Source organism: Lagopus muta, chromosome 9 (genome assembly GCF_023343835.1).
Source record: "Lagopus muta isolate bLagMut1 chromosome 9, bLagMut1 primary, whole genome shotgun sequence".
In the NCBI taxonomy this organism is placed as follows: Eukaryota; Metazoa; Chordata; class Aves; order Galliformes; family Phasianidae; genus Lagopus; species Lagopus muta.
The window spans coordinates 19,111,433-19,127,075 of NC_064441.1; the positions used below are offsets into that span (position 1 = coordinate 19,111,433).

The window sequence follows — 15,643 nt, forward strand, 5'->3', positions numbered from 1 at the left end:
TGATAGCTGTGCTGAGGAGCACTGCAGTTGCTGGCTGAAGTCCTTGACGTTTTCTTGACCCACTCAGTTTTTACTGGGCCAAACGTGGAGCTGATCTAACCTGGAAGCTCCTCTGTTTCCTTGCTTGTGGAGCAGCAGGCAAGAGCTGTGGGTACGTGGGTTCCCTGTTCCTTACAGTTTGTGGCTGTAGTGGGAGCCAAACTGTTTCTTACTGGTTGCTCTGAGGGTAAGTTATGGTGTCACAGCACCAGTTCTGCAGTACTGTTTTGGTTTGATTTTTGAACAGCAAGGAAAAAACAAAAAATACATGTATTTCTTTCTTTCTATTCCAGCTACTCTTACCTATGACACTCTCAGGTTTGAATATGAAGACTTTCCTGAGACCAAAGAGCCTGTTTGGATCCTAGGCAGGAAATACAGTGTTTTTACAGGTATTTTGCATGCACGATGCTATGACACTGCAGAGGATTCTGTTAGTGTTACATGTTTTATGTGCAGCTAGGTGACTGCAGACCTTGCAAGCACAGAGCAGAGCCTATATGCTGTCAAAGCATGCAGATGATAACTTCTGTGCTTCCTTCTGTCTGGCCATCTCTGTAGACTCCAGAATATCTTTGCACAGAAAGTTACCATTTAGTAGTTACTGGCAAATGGATAACTCAGGGAAAGGCAAGAAAAATTGTTTACTGCTTCACAGTTTACCTGTGACCATGGTGTTTGTGATTGGTTGTAGCTTTTTTTTAAGGGAAAAAGTTTCTTTTGCCTTGTGGCACTTTTGCATTCTCCATGCAGATTTTGTCTGTCTGGGCCAGCAGGCTGTGTGCAGAGCAGGACACTGTTAAGGAGAAGGATGGGTGGGAGATGGGTTTAGGAGTGCTTGGTGCCATCTTTGTGCATGCCTTTCTATCTTAAAACTTTCAGAGAAAGAAGAGATCCTGTTGGATGTGACCTCTCGGCTGTGGTTCACCTACAGAAAGAACTTCCCTGCCATTGGTAAGTCTGAATGCATCCTGGAAGTGATGTTGGCTCACTCCTAATAAAGTCCAACCCAGTGGGAAATTTTCAGTGGCTTCATTTGGGTTAGAAAACAATCTCCAATTGGAACTGAATGTGGATTAGGCTACCCAAGTGTAGGACATGCAGATGATCACTGATTTTGAAATATTAAGCCAAATTTTGCTTCACTTTCACAGAAAGGATAAGGAGAAAATAGTTCTCTGACTCCTGACTGTTTTGAATGTCTGTCTATAAGCTCTCCTGTTGTAAATGCCACCCTTGAATCAAAGAGCAGTGGGTGAATTGTCTTCAAGGCAGAAGGGCTGTTTGTTTTTCAGTACATTGAATGAGGTCAGCTATTTCCTTAGTATGCAGGTTCCTAAAAGTCCTTAGATGTCAGTTGCACCAGGCAGCTGTTCTCTCTGTAAAACTGTTACACAATTCAGAAAATACTCTTGGGTGATAAAGGATAAGGCATGAGTGGCATTAAAAACAAAAGTGGATTCAAAAGATGAGCCAATAACATGAATACGTTTGTGGCTTTTGACAGTGCAGAGGAAAAATCACCAAATTCCAATTTCTAAAGTAGTCACCTGTTCTTCCAGTGCAGAGCAGTGATAACTTTTAGAAAGTAATTTAGGACTTGTGGAGGAATCTTATGCTGTTATCAATTTCATAGGAAAACTTCCTGAATTAACCACGTTAGTTATCAGAGCAATTTTTGGTGATTCGTGCTGATTGGATCCTACAGAAGTTTGAAGAAAAATATTATTTAATGATGGCTTGGGCTGAAGGTTAAAGGTTAAGGTTAGAAACTGGAGATACAGTACAGAAATTCCTGCCTTCATGCATCTTTTCTAGAATATGTGAGGGTTTGGGTTGGTTGTTTTGTAGAGCTTGGAGGGAATGTAACATGCAGGACGTTTAGTAACTTAAGGAGTGTCTCACAGCAAACTTAAAGCCAGACTTCTTAAGATATTATGTGTATCTTTCTTTCAAAAATAGAAAGCAGCAGCAATACAGACCAACTACTTCTACCAGCTGTGCTAAGGTGCAGCTGACTTGGTGCCTGTGAGTCAGCTCACTAGCTGTGGCCACACTGAACACTTCAGCTCTGAAGCTTGTAACAACAGCCAGACCTTCACTGAGGAAACAGCAGTTTGCTTTGGAATTCTGTTCTGTGTGTTACAAGTCTTTGTTCTCAGGTTTTCCAGTGAGAGTTAACATCCAGCCCGTTCTCCAGTGTTATGGAGGACGTTTGTTGTTCTTGCTGCTGCTGGAAGATTTTTTCACTGTTTTTAATCTAACCCTGTGTGCACAGTGGACTCTCATCCAGTCATCATCTGCTTGTGATGTGGGAATTCCTTCTGGCTGATTAGTCTTGCATAATGAGCTCCCTTCTTAAAATGAGCATTCCAACAAGTGGTCTGTCACAAGCACCTCTGTTTCGGAATGTCTCTGAATTAGGTTGAGAATCTGCAGGTAGACTCAAAGGCTGTTATGCTCATGAGAAATTCAGCTGTCTTTCAAGCTGAGTTGCTTGAATTTCCTTTGAAGTTGTTTTTTTTTCCCCCATCATTTAATGTTAAAGATTTGTTTGTAAGGGATGCTATTAGGCTAGTTGCTGGTAAGTGTTTTGATTTCTCAGCTTTGGCTTTGTGAGCTAGTATAGCCTTTATTCCTTGCCCAATTTCTTGGATAATTCTGCTACCCATGCAGGCTCACAGCACTTTCCTTTTTTCTGCCTTGGCCGTGTTGTTCCATTCCTTACATATTTGCTTTCTGTCCTTGTTTCCAGGAGGAACTGGTCCCACATCTGATACAGGCTGGGGCTGCATGCTGCGCTGTGGCCAGATGATCTTTGCTCAGGCCTTGGTCTGCAGGCATTTGGGAAGAGGTAAACCAGAGAACTGACTTCCAGGGCCGTGTGCTCGCAGCAGTGCAGTGCTTCTAAGGGTAGCAGCTGGGAATTGCTGAGGGCTCGGTAGCTTTTCCCTCAGTTTTCTCAAGTTCAGGGCTGATGTGTGAAAACTTTACTGGAAACTTCCCAGTAGGTTTCTTCCTGCAGCTGTCTGCAGCTCTACATAGTTGAATGTGCTTGTTCAAGCTGTAAGAAAAGGAGAGTCCTGTAACGTGCTAGCTAAATCCACTGACACCAAACAAGTGCTAAGCTTTTCTTGAAGGGCTTTTTTATATACTTGAAGTTTAAAAAGTCCTACCAAAAGAACATACTTGTAAGTAGCTTGGTTTTTAACTTGTCAGGAAGTCCTCTCTTTGTGCCTAGTCTCTTCTGCCTGGAAACTTCATTTCTTGCACTTGAACCATACTTGGTCTGTATTGGATTTCTTTCGTGGTTGTTGATTACAAACATAATTTCCCAGAAATTCAAAAGTAATGAGGTCTCCTGGTTTTCTTCAGAATGCCTGCCTATGGGAAATTAACATCTTATTTTTCATTTGTGGGATAGGGGTAGAATTTGTTTTCTGATTCTTTTTCTGTGTGTGATGTTCTTTTATCTCAGCTGTGAAAAAGTTTTTTTTGGTTTTTTTTTCCTGTTGAAATTCATGGTTTGATGTTGGGAATGCTTCAGATGCTTGGTAGTAACAGTGACCTGAAAATCTGGTCAGTGGTTGGTGCAAAGGGAAGAGAGATGGTAGCTTGCTAATAAAGATCACATTCTGTTTCATGTACCCCCTTTGTTTGTTTTAGACTGGAGGTGGATAAAAGGCAAGAGGCAGACAGATAATTACTTCAGTGTTCTTAATGCCTTCATAGACAAAAAGGACAGCTACTACTCCATTCACCAGATAGGTAAGGATGCTGGGTGCTGAGAAACGTGGGGGAATATCTGAGTTTCCTGTGAGCAGAGACCATTCTGTGTTCATTTCTGTAGCTTAGCTGAAAAAGGAGCGGGTTATTTTCTGACACAGTGCCTATTTTCTGATCTAATCTGAAACTACCATTCTTTATTATGATGGATTTTCCTACTTGGCTTCATTCAGACCTTCAAGTTTGTGTAATGCATTAGGTTATATTCAGCATCAGTTTCTGTATCCTATTTAGCCAAGGTGAGAGAAAAGCATGTGGCTGCTGTTCTCACCCAGACCTTGTAACGTGGGAAGACTGCAGGATGAAGGCATTTTCAGAAGTAGCAGTTAAGCTAAGGAAGGAACTCGCTTCAATATAAATTTCCCTGGCAAAAGAAAAAGAAAGCCTGCTCTAATATTTTCTGTGAAGTGTTAAGATACCTATAGCTTCATCTACAGTGAATAATACGTCAGGTAACGGGTGTTATTCATAATCACACACTAAGAATGGTTTTTCTCCTGAGGTAACACTGCCATTTGGACTTCTGTGTTCCCTCTCTGGGAAGAGATTTGCTTTACAATCTTTGAGGATATACTTGTCTCTTCCATCAACAGCACAGTAACCCGTGAGAGGTTAGGTTCTGTTGACTCCAGAGTGTTTCCAAGTGAGATCTCTTCTCCATTAAGTAAAAATCCTGGCTAGGAAGGAGCACAATGTAGGTGAAATTCTTTGCTAAATTATTTTTTCTTGTCATGCAGCCCAGATGGGAGTTGGAGAGGGGAAATCCATCGGTCAGTGGTATGGACCAAACACAGTTGCACAAGTGCTTAAGTAAGTGCTGAATTTTTCCTTTATTTCTTTCAAACAAACCAGTGGGTTTGTATTACCCCCTGCTTCACAGGTGTCTACCCACTGGATGAAGTGCAACTGTGTATGTCTTAATGCTGTTAGCAGGCAGTTACTTGACCTTATTGACTTGATAGGAACTTGAAAGGAGCCCTTCTTTTATTCAGAAGGTAGCAGGATGTGACAGAAAACTGATTTCAAATTGAGGAGGCCCCCCTGGCAATCCATTTCCTTTCCACAGCGCTCACGTGTAGAACAGAGTAGTGCAGTGCTCTTTGCAGCAGACCAGAAGCAGCTGTCAGAGTAGATGATCATTGCTGTTGTTTGGATCTCTGCTGACATCCTGATTGTCATCGTTGTCAAAAGGCTGCCAATGAGCCACTGAGTCACAACTGCATAGAAGAGGAAAGTTTAAGTATTTGCTGCCTGGGTTCCATAGTGACAACAGAGGATCAGGACTGTTTATTTGAGACATCCAGCGTGCTCAGAACATTCTAAACATCCTCCTGTCACCATCCTTTCCTCAATTCTTCGACTAGGTTTGTCAGGAGTTCCATGCATAGGTAATCACACATGCCCATTTAGCCCAACATGTCTGTAGGTGATGGGGAGATACTTTAGGGGACACTAGTAATTTTTTTAAAATAAATTTTTAGTTATTTATTTTTTTCTCTTTATGATACATTTTTCTCGTAATGGGAATTGAGTTAGAGATTGTATCTTGTATTTGAAATCCGTTTATTCTTCTTTTTCCTATAGAAAACTTGCCACTTTTGATACATGGAGTTCACTGGCAGTACACATAGCCATGGATAACACTGTTGTGATGGAAGAGATCAGTAAGTACCACGTGTGGGTAGAACATAATGTATCCTGCAACAGCAAGAAGCCAGAAAACAACTGGAAAGCATGTGGTCATGCAACACTAGAAGCATGCAGTAAATATTCCGTTTTAAAGCTGTGGCTAAGTGTGCTACACCTGGATGAGACTTGCTTTTCCAGGGCAAGGAAGCTCCTTGTTTCGCTTTTGCTTTGTCTGATAAACCTCAGACTTGGCATTGTGGCCTGTGGATCTGAAAAGAAGGAACTGCTGACTTTCAGGCAATAGGTGGGAGCTGCTTGGAAGGTAGTGACAAACTGTTTGTGGCCACCAGTAGGACGTGGCACATGGCTGCTTCCTTACCCATATAGTGGGGTAGGAATGTCTCTGCTACTAAGCAGAATAAGAAAATAAGAGCTCTCTAAACAAGAAAAATGAAAAATGGGGAATGAAGGGACTCGTCTCTGGAGACATCTTTTGAAGATGTCCTTTTAAAGGACTGCTTGCTCGTTTCTTTTTCCTTTGTTTGTTTGTTGCATTCTGACAACTGGGTGCCTGTGGAGGCTGAGCAGCTGTGCAGTGTGTTCATCCCTAGCATGCTTGCTCAGGCTGCAGTGCCCCAGTAACAGCAGTGAGTGATGGAATGGCTGTTTGCTGCAGTCCTTTGTTGTCCTGGCTGCACAAGCCTTCCCCTGTTGTTGGTTTAGGCTCGAGAGGCGATGTGCTTACATAGCAAAAAACCATTCCGTGTTTTCTGCTGGAATAGTATTCTGAAACAGCACACAGAACAATCCAGAGAATGCTTGAGCTGGTGCCGTTACTTGTGAGATTGTGGCAGCTGTCAGATAGATTGACTTTGGCTGCTGTGGAGCCAAAATCAATTAACAGACAAGGACTCGTCCCTACAGTGCAGGACAGCAAAGTGTCTTAGCAGGTAGTCCGACTGAGAAGTGCTGTCTAACCTTAAGTATAAGCAGTCCTAGATATGTGCTGATGTCCTTGGGCTGAACAAAGGTCAGCATAAAGACAGGAGCTGGATTTATTTTTTGCCTTTAGCCTGAAAATATTCCCTCTAGAACTGAGGTGTGCTGGCTGCATGGCTTGGGTATGTTGCAGCTCATTTCTGTGTGGCTTCTGTTAAGCACTGACACCACTTCAAGTACCGTGTCCAATAGAGCCTGTGATGTGTAGGGTGGTGTTTGTTTTCCTCAGCTGAATCGTGATGTGCCTCCTGTTCTGGAGCTGGAAGTCTCTGTATGAGTGGGTCTGACATTATGTATCTGTAGGTGCCTGTTTTCTATCTTGTGCCCCAAGCATCTGTCAATAGTGAAATGTTCAAAAGTTACTGCTGGTTCATACATCTGTTAAATTCAGTCACTGATACTGCTCAGCCTGAGGTGAGTAGGAAATAACCTTTCTCTGCAGCAGTGAAAACAGCCACGAGAGCCTTCTCAGTCTGTCTGTTGTTTTGGGAACGTGCTCATAGGCTGCATACAGACACATCTTCCCTTCGAAAGGGACAATATAGGGAGCAATTGCAAACTTCAGTGCAGCTTCTCTCTCTCACTGAGGCTTTAGCTCAGAGTCCTCCTTATTCTGACCTTGGAGGTAACATTCTCCTTGTTCAGCTGCATTTGAAGCCTGTAGCAGTGAGCAAGCATCCTGTTGTAATTGCTGTGATGAAGGTGCTTGTTGACATCGTGTCCTACCTGCCAGATTCTCCTGGTATTCAGGTTAGACCAAGAATAAATTAAATGAGCCTCTGGCATTTTGTCTAATTGCCTTGAATTAATGATTGAAATGCTGTGAGTTTTTCTGGTTTTGTTTCATTTCTTTACATGCATGCACTCACCCAGCAAGTAATGAAATTAGCTTGTGAGACAAGTAGGCCTGGGGATGGTCCTGTATCAGAATCTGCATAATCTGGTTACCTTCCAGGCTGCCTGTCTCTTCATCAAGCCTTTAGAGTGAGGATGCACAGTGTTTGTCATGGGCATGCCCTGGGGATTTACACTGCTCCACATCTTACAGGCAAAGCTCATGCTAAAATTGCAGATTTTACTGATCACCCATTTGGGTCTCTCATCTAACTCCTGAATGATCCCTGCAGAATGTGTAAAAGTTTTAGTGAAGCTTAGGAAAATTACAATTACTCAAAGCAGATACCATGTTTATATCCTGTTGCAGTGCTCGTTACAGGTGAAGATTTCCTTATTAAGCCATGATATTTTCCTCATTCAGTTCAACTGGCCTAAATGGCCTTGGTACTTCCCTGGAATTAAACACATGGGTTGTTTTGTTTCCCACCCACCCTGTCTAGATGCACTCTGAATTCTGGATTTATGCCTTATGTCCCAAGCAAGTCGTCCACCTGTGTTGACACAGGTTGTTGCTCAGTGTTCATCTGCAGGGAGAACTTGCATTTTAATGGCCCAGCAGATGGTGGCTGGGAGTACAGCACGCTTTGGCACAATCCTGATGATTGTAAGAGATGAAATGCTGAGCTTGTCCAGAAGCCCTGCAGGGGGCACAGCACGGGATCACAGTGGTGGACCTCGTTAACTTTTTGTTTTTAAGTGCTGTAGGCTTTTGGAAAATAGCAGTTGCTGATCAGAGCTAGAACAGGATTATGAGAGGTTTAGAAACTGAGGTTTTTCTGATGTTTTCTGCTCATGTTCCCTTTTCGTAGGGCGGTTGTGCCAGTCCAACTTCTCCTGTGCTGGAGCTGCAGCATGCCCTGCTGTAGAGGCAGATGTGCTCTATAATGGGTACCCAGAGGAAGCAGGGGTTAGAGATAAGCTCTCACTGTGGAAACCATTGGTGCTGCTGATACCTCTCCGCCTTGGGCTCACAGAGATCAATGAAGCCTATATTGAAACACTAAAGGTAGGGGATCTGAAGCTGACTGTTGATATTCTGATGCTTAAAGACCCTGCTGTGAATTAAGTTGCTTCTGGAAGAAAAACGTATTTAGAGACGACCATTTTCAGAGGTCAGGACATGGATTCTACGGGTTTTTGTCAGGAAAGTGTTGCATTTATTGTTTCAGGAGCTTTTTTTTCAATTTTCATTTCATAACTTAATCTTAGTCCCTGTTGGTGGGATGGTACCCCACTGCTGAAGAGCTTGTTCAGCACAGCTGTCCTGCGCCTCAGTGAGCATGGTGTTGCAGACTCTCCCCATGGCTCTGAGCTGGAGCTTGTGCTGCAGGCTGAGGGTAGAAGCAGGCTGCTGGTTGCCCTGTGCAAGGGGAAGTTGCAGACCTTATGGTGTGCAGAGTACATCTGTAAGAGAGGATGCACATTGACTTGCTGTGCTAAAGGTGGCAGTGTCTGAGCTGTACAGGTAAGAGAGCTCTGCGTGCAGAGTGGGCTGCTTTCCCATCACGCAGTAGGCAGTTCTTGGATACTGCAACTGGATAAGGAACATGGACTGTTTCCTGAGTGATGGCTCCCTCCTGAAAGCCCGGTTGCAATATGACAATTTCAAGGATCTTGTCTCTGAATGGAGGCAGAGCTGGAACTTGCCCAGAGGGAGTTATAGAGTAGTGCTGCCATTTTCCTTTGGTCCACCTGTGTGTTGCTATCAGCAGTTAAAGGTGTTTTTGAGTTGCTGTTGTGCTCCTTCAAGGCCTTGTTGCAGCCTTTGTGATGGAGCTTTTCTCCAGAAATGACTGTTTCTGCTGCTACAACTGCTGGTTTTTTCAGTGTCCCGGTCTTTTTTTTTTTTTCCCTGCTATGTTTTCAGATGTTTGCCCTTGTTTCCACTTGCTGTCTCACTGTCTGTCAGCTGTGTGTTTTCTGTATTGCTTTTCCAGCACTGCTTCATGATGCCCCAGTCCCTCGGAGTGATCGGAGGCAAACCAAACAGTGCTCACTACTTCATTGGTTATGTAGGTGAGTGCCCAGAGTACTGCAAAGACTTTCCAAGCATCTCCCCACAGCTAAAAAAATGTTTGTGGAGCAGTAGAGCTCTCCTGCTTGGCCTGTAGTGTGTGCTACAGGTTTCATTTTTTCCTGCTGGAAATGTGGAAGGCTGCTGCAAGCTGAAACCCTGCGAGAAATCTGAGTGATGTACCTTTGAACAGGGGCAACAGTACAGGCTGCACACTTCTAATGCTAGATCCTGTCTGTAATGATGTGTGCACAGGCTCTAGCTAGGTTCAGAGCTGACCTCCCTCCAGGGATTTGACTGTGTATTTACCTGCCTTTCAGTTCTTCCCTTTCTGAAACCCTACAAATCATTGTCCTCTCTTCCTTCCCTCTGATATTCTATTTCTGCTTGAGACCTAAAACTGTGCTTTGGATTTCCAAGGCTCTCTTGAGCTTACATAGGACCCTGGAAGGCATGAACAGAGCCTGCAGTGCCCACATAGTGCATGTGCCTTGAACACAGATGGAGTGGGTGCCATGGTTCTGCTCATACTGGCTCTTTGTATGGATGAGAAGTATTGCAGGAGTGGCCAAAAGCAAAATGCCCTGAGTAAATGATAGGTTCCTCCTTGGGATTTCAGGAGCTGGCTCAATTATTGCTCTTCCCCCTTCTTTTTATCTCGCTATTTGCTTCTCAGAAAAGCAACTTCTGGCTTGGTTCTTCCTGTTGATGTCTCGTTGCCTGTCTGTCCAGGTGAGGAGCTCATTTACCTGGATCCCCACACCACACAGCCTGCAGTGGAGCCCAGTGACAGTGGCTGTCTCCCCGATGAAAGCTTCCACTGCCAGCACCCTCCCTGCAGAATGAGCATCGCTGAGCTCGACCCCTCCATTGCAGTGGTGCGTTCCTGCTGCTTGTTTTCTGCCCAGCTCACAAATAGCAGGTCCTTGTTTCACAGGCGCCTGGCTGAGGTGATAGGTTGGGTGGTCTCCAGGCAGGCTGTGCTCTGGGCAAGTGTGTTTCAATTGCAGTAATGTTGTTAAAGAAGCTTCTCCTTGAGGTAGGAGCTTGGTAGAGAGATCCTGCTTGTGGAGTGATTAAATGCTTTCTCTAGTGGGGCATTCTCTTTCCCTAGAGTCTAGTTTAGCTTTGATTCCTGCCTTCTAAGGGGCAGACCTGAATCCACTTCTGAATCTGATACACTTCTGATCACACAGATCATACTTCTGATACAGTGTGATTTGTATTCTGTTGAACCTGAGATGACTGCCCTTGGTTTCCACATGGGTTGTTTCTGTCATTTTCCTTGTGCAGCAGAGCAAATCATTGCATTGATCAGCACGTGAATGCTCTGACTCCGATAAGCCTGTGGGGAGCACTCAGTTTAACAGGGCACTGTAAGCCACACCTCAAAGCAGGGCAGTTAGTTGTTGTAACTGCTCACAGTCCTGGTCATTCTGTAAAGATAATTTCTTTTTACAGGGCTTCTTCTGCCACACAGAGGAGGACTTTAATGATTGGTGCCACCAAATCAAAAAGGTTTGTGTTTCTATCGCTGGGAAAGGAATACAGGGTGTTATTGGTTCCAAAGTGTTGCACAGAGAGCTTGTTCTCTGCAGCATGATCCCATTTTAAAGCATATGTAAATAGTTGAAGACACCAAAAGGATTCTAGCTCTAAAATTCTGCAGCTGATACAAGTGAAAATATTTGAGAAATCATTTTTTCAGCTGCAAGGAAGTTCCAGCAGATCAGTATCCCTCTCCTAACAAACCAGAGTGCAGTGAGTGCGGTGTTGCAGGTTCTCATGGCTCTGTTCTTTTCCCACAGCTGTCCCTGGTAAGAGGAGCTCTGCCCATGTTTGAACTGGTTGAACGCCAGCCATCACATTTCTCCAACCCTGACGTTCTGAATCTCACACCAGGTGAGGCTGTGCAGGGAGGAAGAGCCAAGAGGAGTTTGGTTGTCTAGAAGTTGTATGGAATTGCACACTGACTTTTGCTGTGTTCCCATTTGCCCTCACAGTTCCAAAGTCTGGAGCTTTTTGGGCAGTTTAATTCTTTGGTTTTCAACCAGTGGTTCAGATTCCCATGGTATCTCAGCGATTTTTAGGAGTCTGAATGATGACTGGATTAAAAAAAGCTCAGGCTACTCTAACAGTATGAATTTATGATTTCTAAAGAGATGCTTAAAGAAATTGGAAAGGTCCACTGAAAAGGCTGAAAACTGAGCTTCTGGGTATTAAAAATTGACAAAGATGAGGCTGGTCACATATACCTCCAAGTGCAGGGGATTCTTTCCCTGTGCATTTGCTTAGTCCTGGTGATGCAAATAGCAACAAGTGTTAGGCAGTTTTGGCTGTCAGGCTCTGCTTATCGTGTTAATAATGCAAGTGAACACTGCCAATGGCTCTGCATTTGCTGCAAATTGTGCCAAGAGGGGTGAGTTATTTGTGGGCAGGCTCACCCTGTCACCAGGCATTGGACTGCATCCAGTCACCTGCATCCTGCATTCATTGCTTCCTTGCTGTCTCTTAGCACGAACTTGCAGTCTTTCTTAGCTCACTGTCCTATTCTGTAGGTTTGCTTATATTGTCTGTTGATCCTTGCCTATATCAAAATGTCCCTAATTACTACCTTCTTTACTCATGAAAGTGTTTTCCTAATGAGCTGCTTGTCCTTCTCTTCCCCAAGCTTTTAGAGCCTCTCCTGTTTGTTTTGACCATACTTTTCCTTACTGTCAGCCCTCACTAGAAGGATAAATGATGCGCTCATGGACATCCAGTCCTTTGTCCTCATTTTCTCCAGTCAGTTGTGTTCTCTCTTCAGTTCCTTAAGCATAGAGGGCTGCTCCCTGAGAAGTGCCTGAGGAAGTTATGCTGCAGCACCCACGGTTTGCATGAGGAGCACTGATGCTATCTGTACACACTGCTGTGGAACTAAAGCATGTTACAGAATATTCAGAGGGTCTGCAGCCTCATGTCCATGCACTTGTCCTTGTTCTCAGCAATCAGTCATGGTAGTTTAGTTTCTGCTGACTGTTCTGCCAAGTTTAGTGTGTACTTTCTTAAAGCCTGAGTTCATGTAGATTTCTCCTTCACTTCCCCAGCTTGCACACACCTTCTCACTTGAATTTCCCCTATGGTAAAGCTGCTTTTCCTGTACGTATGTGCTTCCTCTACACCACAGAGTTGAAAGGGTGGATGGAAGAGAGCAAGCAGAAGTACACTACCCTTTCTTCCAAAACATTCTGCATTAATCACTTCAGTGTGAGTGGGGACTGTGCACTGTCCAGTGCTGCTGGACAGGAAGGCTGTACAAAACAGTCACAACACAGAACTGCACTGCACCGTGGCGGAGTCAGGATTTGTGAAACCTGGTGCACCTTCTGCCATGTAATTCTCTCAAGTGCATTTTCCATGCTCCTATACCTCTTCAGAGCCTTCACTCACATGTCATAAAGCCTCTTAAGCTTGTGGGTCTGTGACTCATATTCAGCAGCTAGTTACTGTGCTGCTGAGCAGTCACTGTGCCCCATGGAGATAACACCTTCTTCTCTTGCAGACTCCTCCGATGCCGACAGATTGGAAAGGTTCTTTGACTCAGAAGATGAAGACTTCGAGATCTTATCCCTTTGAAAACAAATAGGAAACTGACTCTGCAAATTTGTGTTATGTGTGGGGAGAAGTGGGGGGAGGGAAGCTCCTTGGAGAGCCTGGGGCTACCGGTTTTCATAGGTGCTTGCTGCCATCCCTGCCTCTTGTCCATCCTGACATTCTGTGCAGCCTCTGAGTGGAGCGTGCATTGTCTGCGTTGGGATGAAGAACCAAGTGGTGTTGCAGCCTTACTGGCTGGAGTTGGGATTTCTCAGCAGAAAACGCCTGCTGGAAGTGGATGCAGTGGTGCCTAGGAGTTCAAAGCCTATCTGTTACATCAGCAGGTCAGTTGGCCTTCTGGGGAGCCATAGAAATCTTTAGAGCGCTAAATCCTTACACGGGGACTTCCCTCTGAAGCTTAAGTAGAGCCACCCCTCATTTAGTAGGTGACACGTATAGTTATTTCCTTTAGCAGCTTCTCTTCTCAGCAGCCGATTTGGACTGCAGCTCACAATGCAGATAACAGCAGACATGTCCCAGTGAGGCAGCTGTGAAGCACCCAGAGCGCAGGTGGCTCTGTTTCCTACAGTGAAACTCCTGTCCATGCTTTGCAGTGCACAGCGCTTTCTCACAGGTACAGTCACCCTCTCCTGCTCACATCCTGTCAAAAGGGAGCTGGGGTAACTTATGAATGAGGGCTAATTCAATAAGCAAAAGGCTGTCTGGGGAAGTATGGACCTGTGCTGCTGGAGAGGAACATCACCATCTCAACTAACAGCAGAAGGAAGGGAAGGAGAATAGAAAATGTGTGTGTTCTAGCTGAGTGAGTTGGTAACACGCTGTGCTTCTACTATGGATTTATGTCCATACCAAGTATCTTCAGGAAAGGTGCTTTGAGCAAAGAACTGGAATCCACAGGTCCTGGGGGGAAAAAAAGCCCACTGCAGGGGAGAGGTGAAACAGGACAACTGAGATCTGCCAGCCACGTCCCAGTGTGCAGGCATAGCATCTAGTGAATAATCCTGTTGAAGCGGAGAAAAAAAGTTACACAATTCCTCAAGGAATCCTCTGCTCTGTGGGTTGCTGAGCAGTTCCTCCAGCTATTCCTGTTAGACATTCCCTTTCCAAACCAGAAAAGATGCCTGAAGGTTGAGTAGGCTTCATAGCTGCGTTGCTACCTTTCCATTTGCTCTTCTGCAAGCTCCTCTACCTGCAGAGTTTGCACAGGGCAAGGTGCTGCAGGAGCTAACCCATAGAACCCCATTTCCAGTAGTCATGCCAAAGAAGTCAGCAAAGAGAGAATGTCTTGAGAAGGAAGATCCAACATGATGCTAGAAGTTGTAGCTGCTTTAAGATAACAGCTCTGTTGCACAAACAGAAAGGTAAACCATGGAGGAGAACTGACTTAATGCAAGCTGCAACAGAATGTTGCCTAAGTAGTTTCCTTAGTGCATGCTGCAGACTGCAGATCTGTTTACAAGGTTTGTTTTGTACATACAGGATTGGAACCTATCAGTTAATGCTTATGTGCCCAAGGGTGGTGACAGCTGGCTAGAAATTACTCATTTTCCTCCGTGACTGACCTACTGATGCTCTAACTGTCCCTATGCTACCCAAAAGCAGAGGTTTGAACTGGGAACCACAATGCTTCTGTCACTAAATTATTATTTGCTGCTTTCTGCCTGCTTCTCCTCTTCTCTCTTGTAGTTAGGGGAAGAGGCAGCAGAGGAACTGGGGCTGTGCTCCATTCATCTGCTTTCAATTTGTATCTGAATAAACAGATCTAAAATCTTTTGCCTTTCCTAATGTTCTTGTACATTAATCTCAGGTGACGTTGGGTGGTATTGAGTAACCCTGCAGTGCAGGGGGGAGCAGTCTTGAAACAGCAGCACCATGCCCTTGTTATGCTTTTAGGGCAAAAGTTGAATTACATACAACAGCGTCTTCAATCTTTCTTATCTGCTAGAATAGAGGCTGGCTTTGTGGTACTGCCTTGATGATTGATGTTCCTGTCCCAGAGAGTGAATGTCCACAACATGCCAGCAGAGACAAAGAAACACTGCTGTGGTTCAGTTCTGCTACTCACTTTTAAAGTTGTATGAACTCTGGGGGGAAAAATAATAAAACAGTACCAAAAGGCTTCCCTGCTTAGCAGTGCAGCATCTCACTGCTTCTAAAAAGCACAAGCCTTTCCAAGACAGGACATGCTTTTCTGGTGAGTCTCTGCCACATGTTCATTTGAGGTAAGCAGGAGAAAGAGCCAAGCAGAGATTGAGAAGTTAATATTTCACATTGGTAGATGGAAAATAAAACTTGTTTCCTTTACAATTGTATGCTCACTGTTTAGCTACTCAACTGCTAGTTTTCCATAGTGTCTGTTTCTAGGAAGCCTTTCAAACACTGTGCCTGCAGTGGTAAACATTACAAAAAGAGCTCTAAACTCAAGAACCATTTTTTTTCCCCCATTTTGCCATGCAGCAACAGGAGACAGCAGTTGGAAGCAGCAGCTTGTGCTGCTCCAGAGCAGGTCCTTTTTGTTGAAGGCTACTCACTTGGAGTACATTTCTCTCTTGGTACAAACTGCTGCCAACGTTCAGTTAAGAGATGCTACTTATTTTCTATTGCTGAAGATTTGGGGGAATTCTTAACCTAATACAGGATAACTAAGTATCAAAAGCCTTTGTTGTTTCATGAGTTGGAGCCTTA

General features: G+C 44.4%; 1 protein-coding gene across 1 annotated transcript; it reads left to right on the top strand.

Annotated features, from left to right (window-relative positions):
- The first annotated feature begins 710 nt into the window (after window positions 1-710).
- Window positions 711-12,979, top strand: ATG4B (autophagy related 4B cysteine peptidase). The gene is made up of 10 exons (XM_048955258.1): window positions 711-726; window positions 922-993; window positions 3,706-3,807; window positions 4,563-4,635; window positions 5,410-5,489; window positions 8,160-8,356; window positions 9,288-9,366; window positions 10,097-10,242; window positions 11,173-11,266; window positions 12,906-12,979. Exons 1-10 carry the CDS (start codon window positions 711-713, stop codon window positions 12,977-12,979), a joined length of 933 nt encoding a protein of 310 aa, XP_048811215.1.
- The last annotated feature ends 2,664 nt before the right edge of the window (window positions 12,980-15,643 follow it).

Coding starts and splice junctions, on each gene's coding strand:
- ATG4B (XM_048955258.1), top strand. Junction 8,357..9,287: donor CCTATATTGAAACACTAAAG/GTAGGGGATCTG, acceptor TTGCTTTTCCAG/CACTGCTTCATGATGCCCCA. Junction 10,243..11,172: donor TCGACCCCTCCATTGCAGTG/GTGCGTTCCTGC, acceptor CTTTTCCCACAG/CTGTCCCTGGTAAGAGGAGC.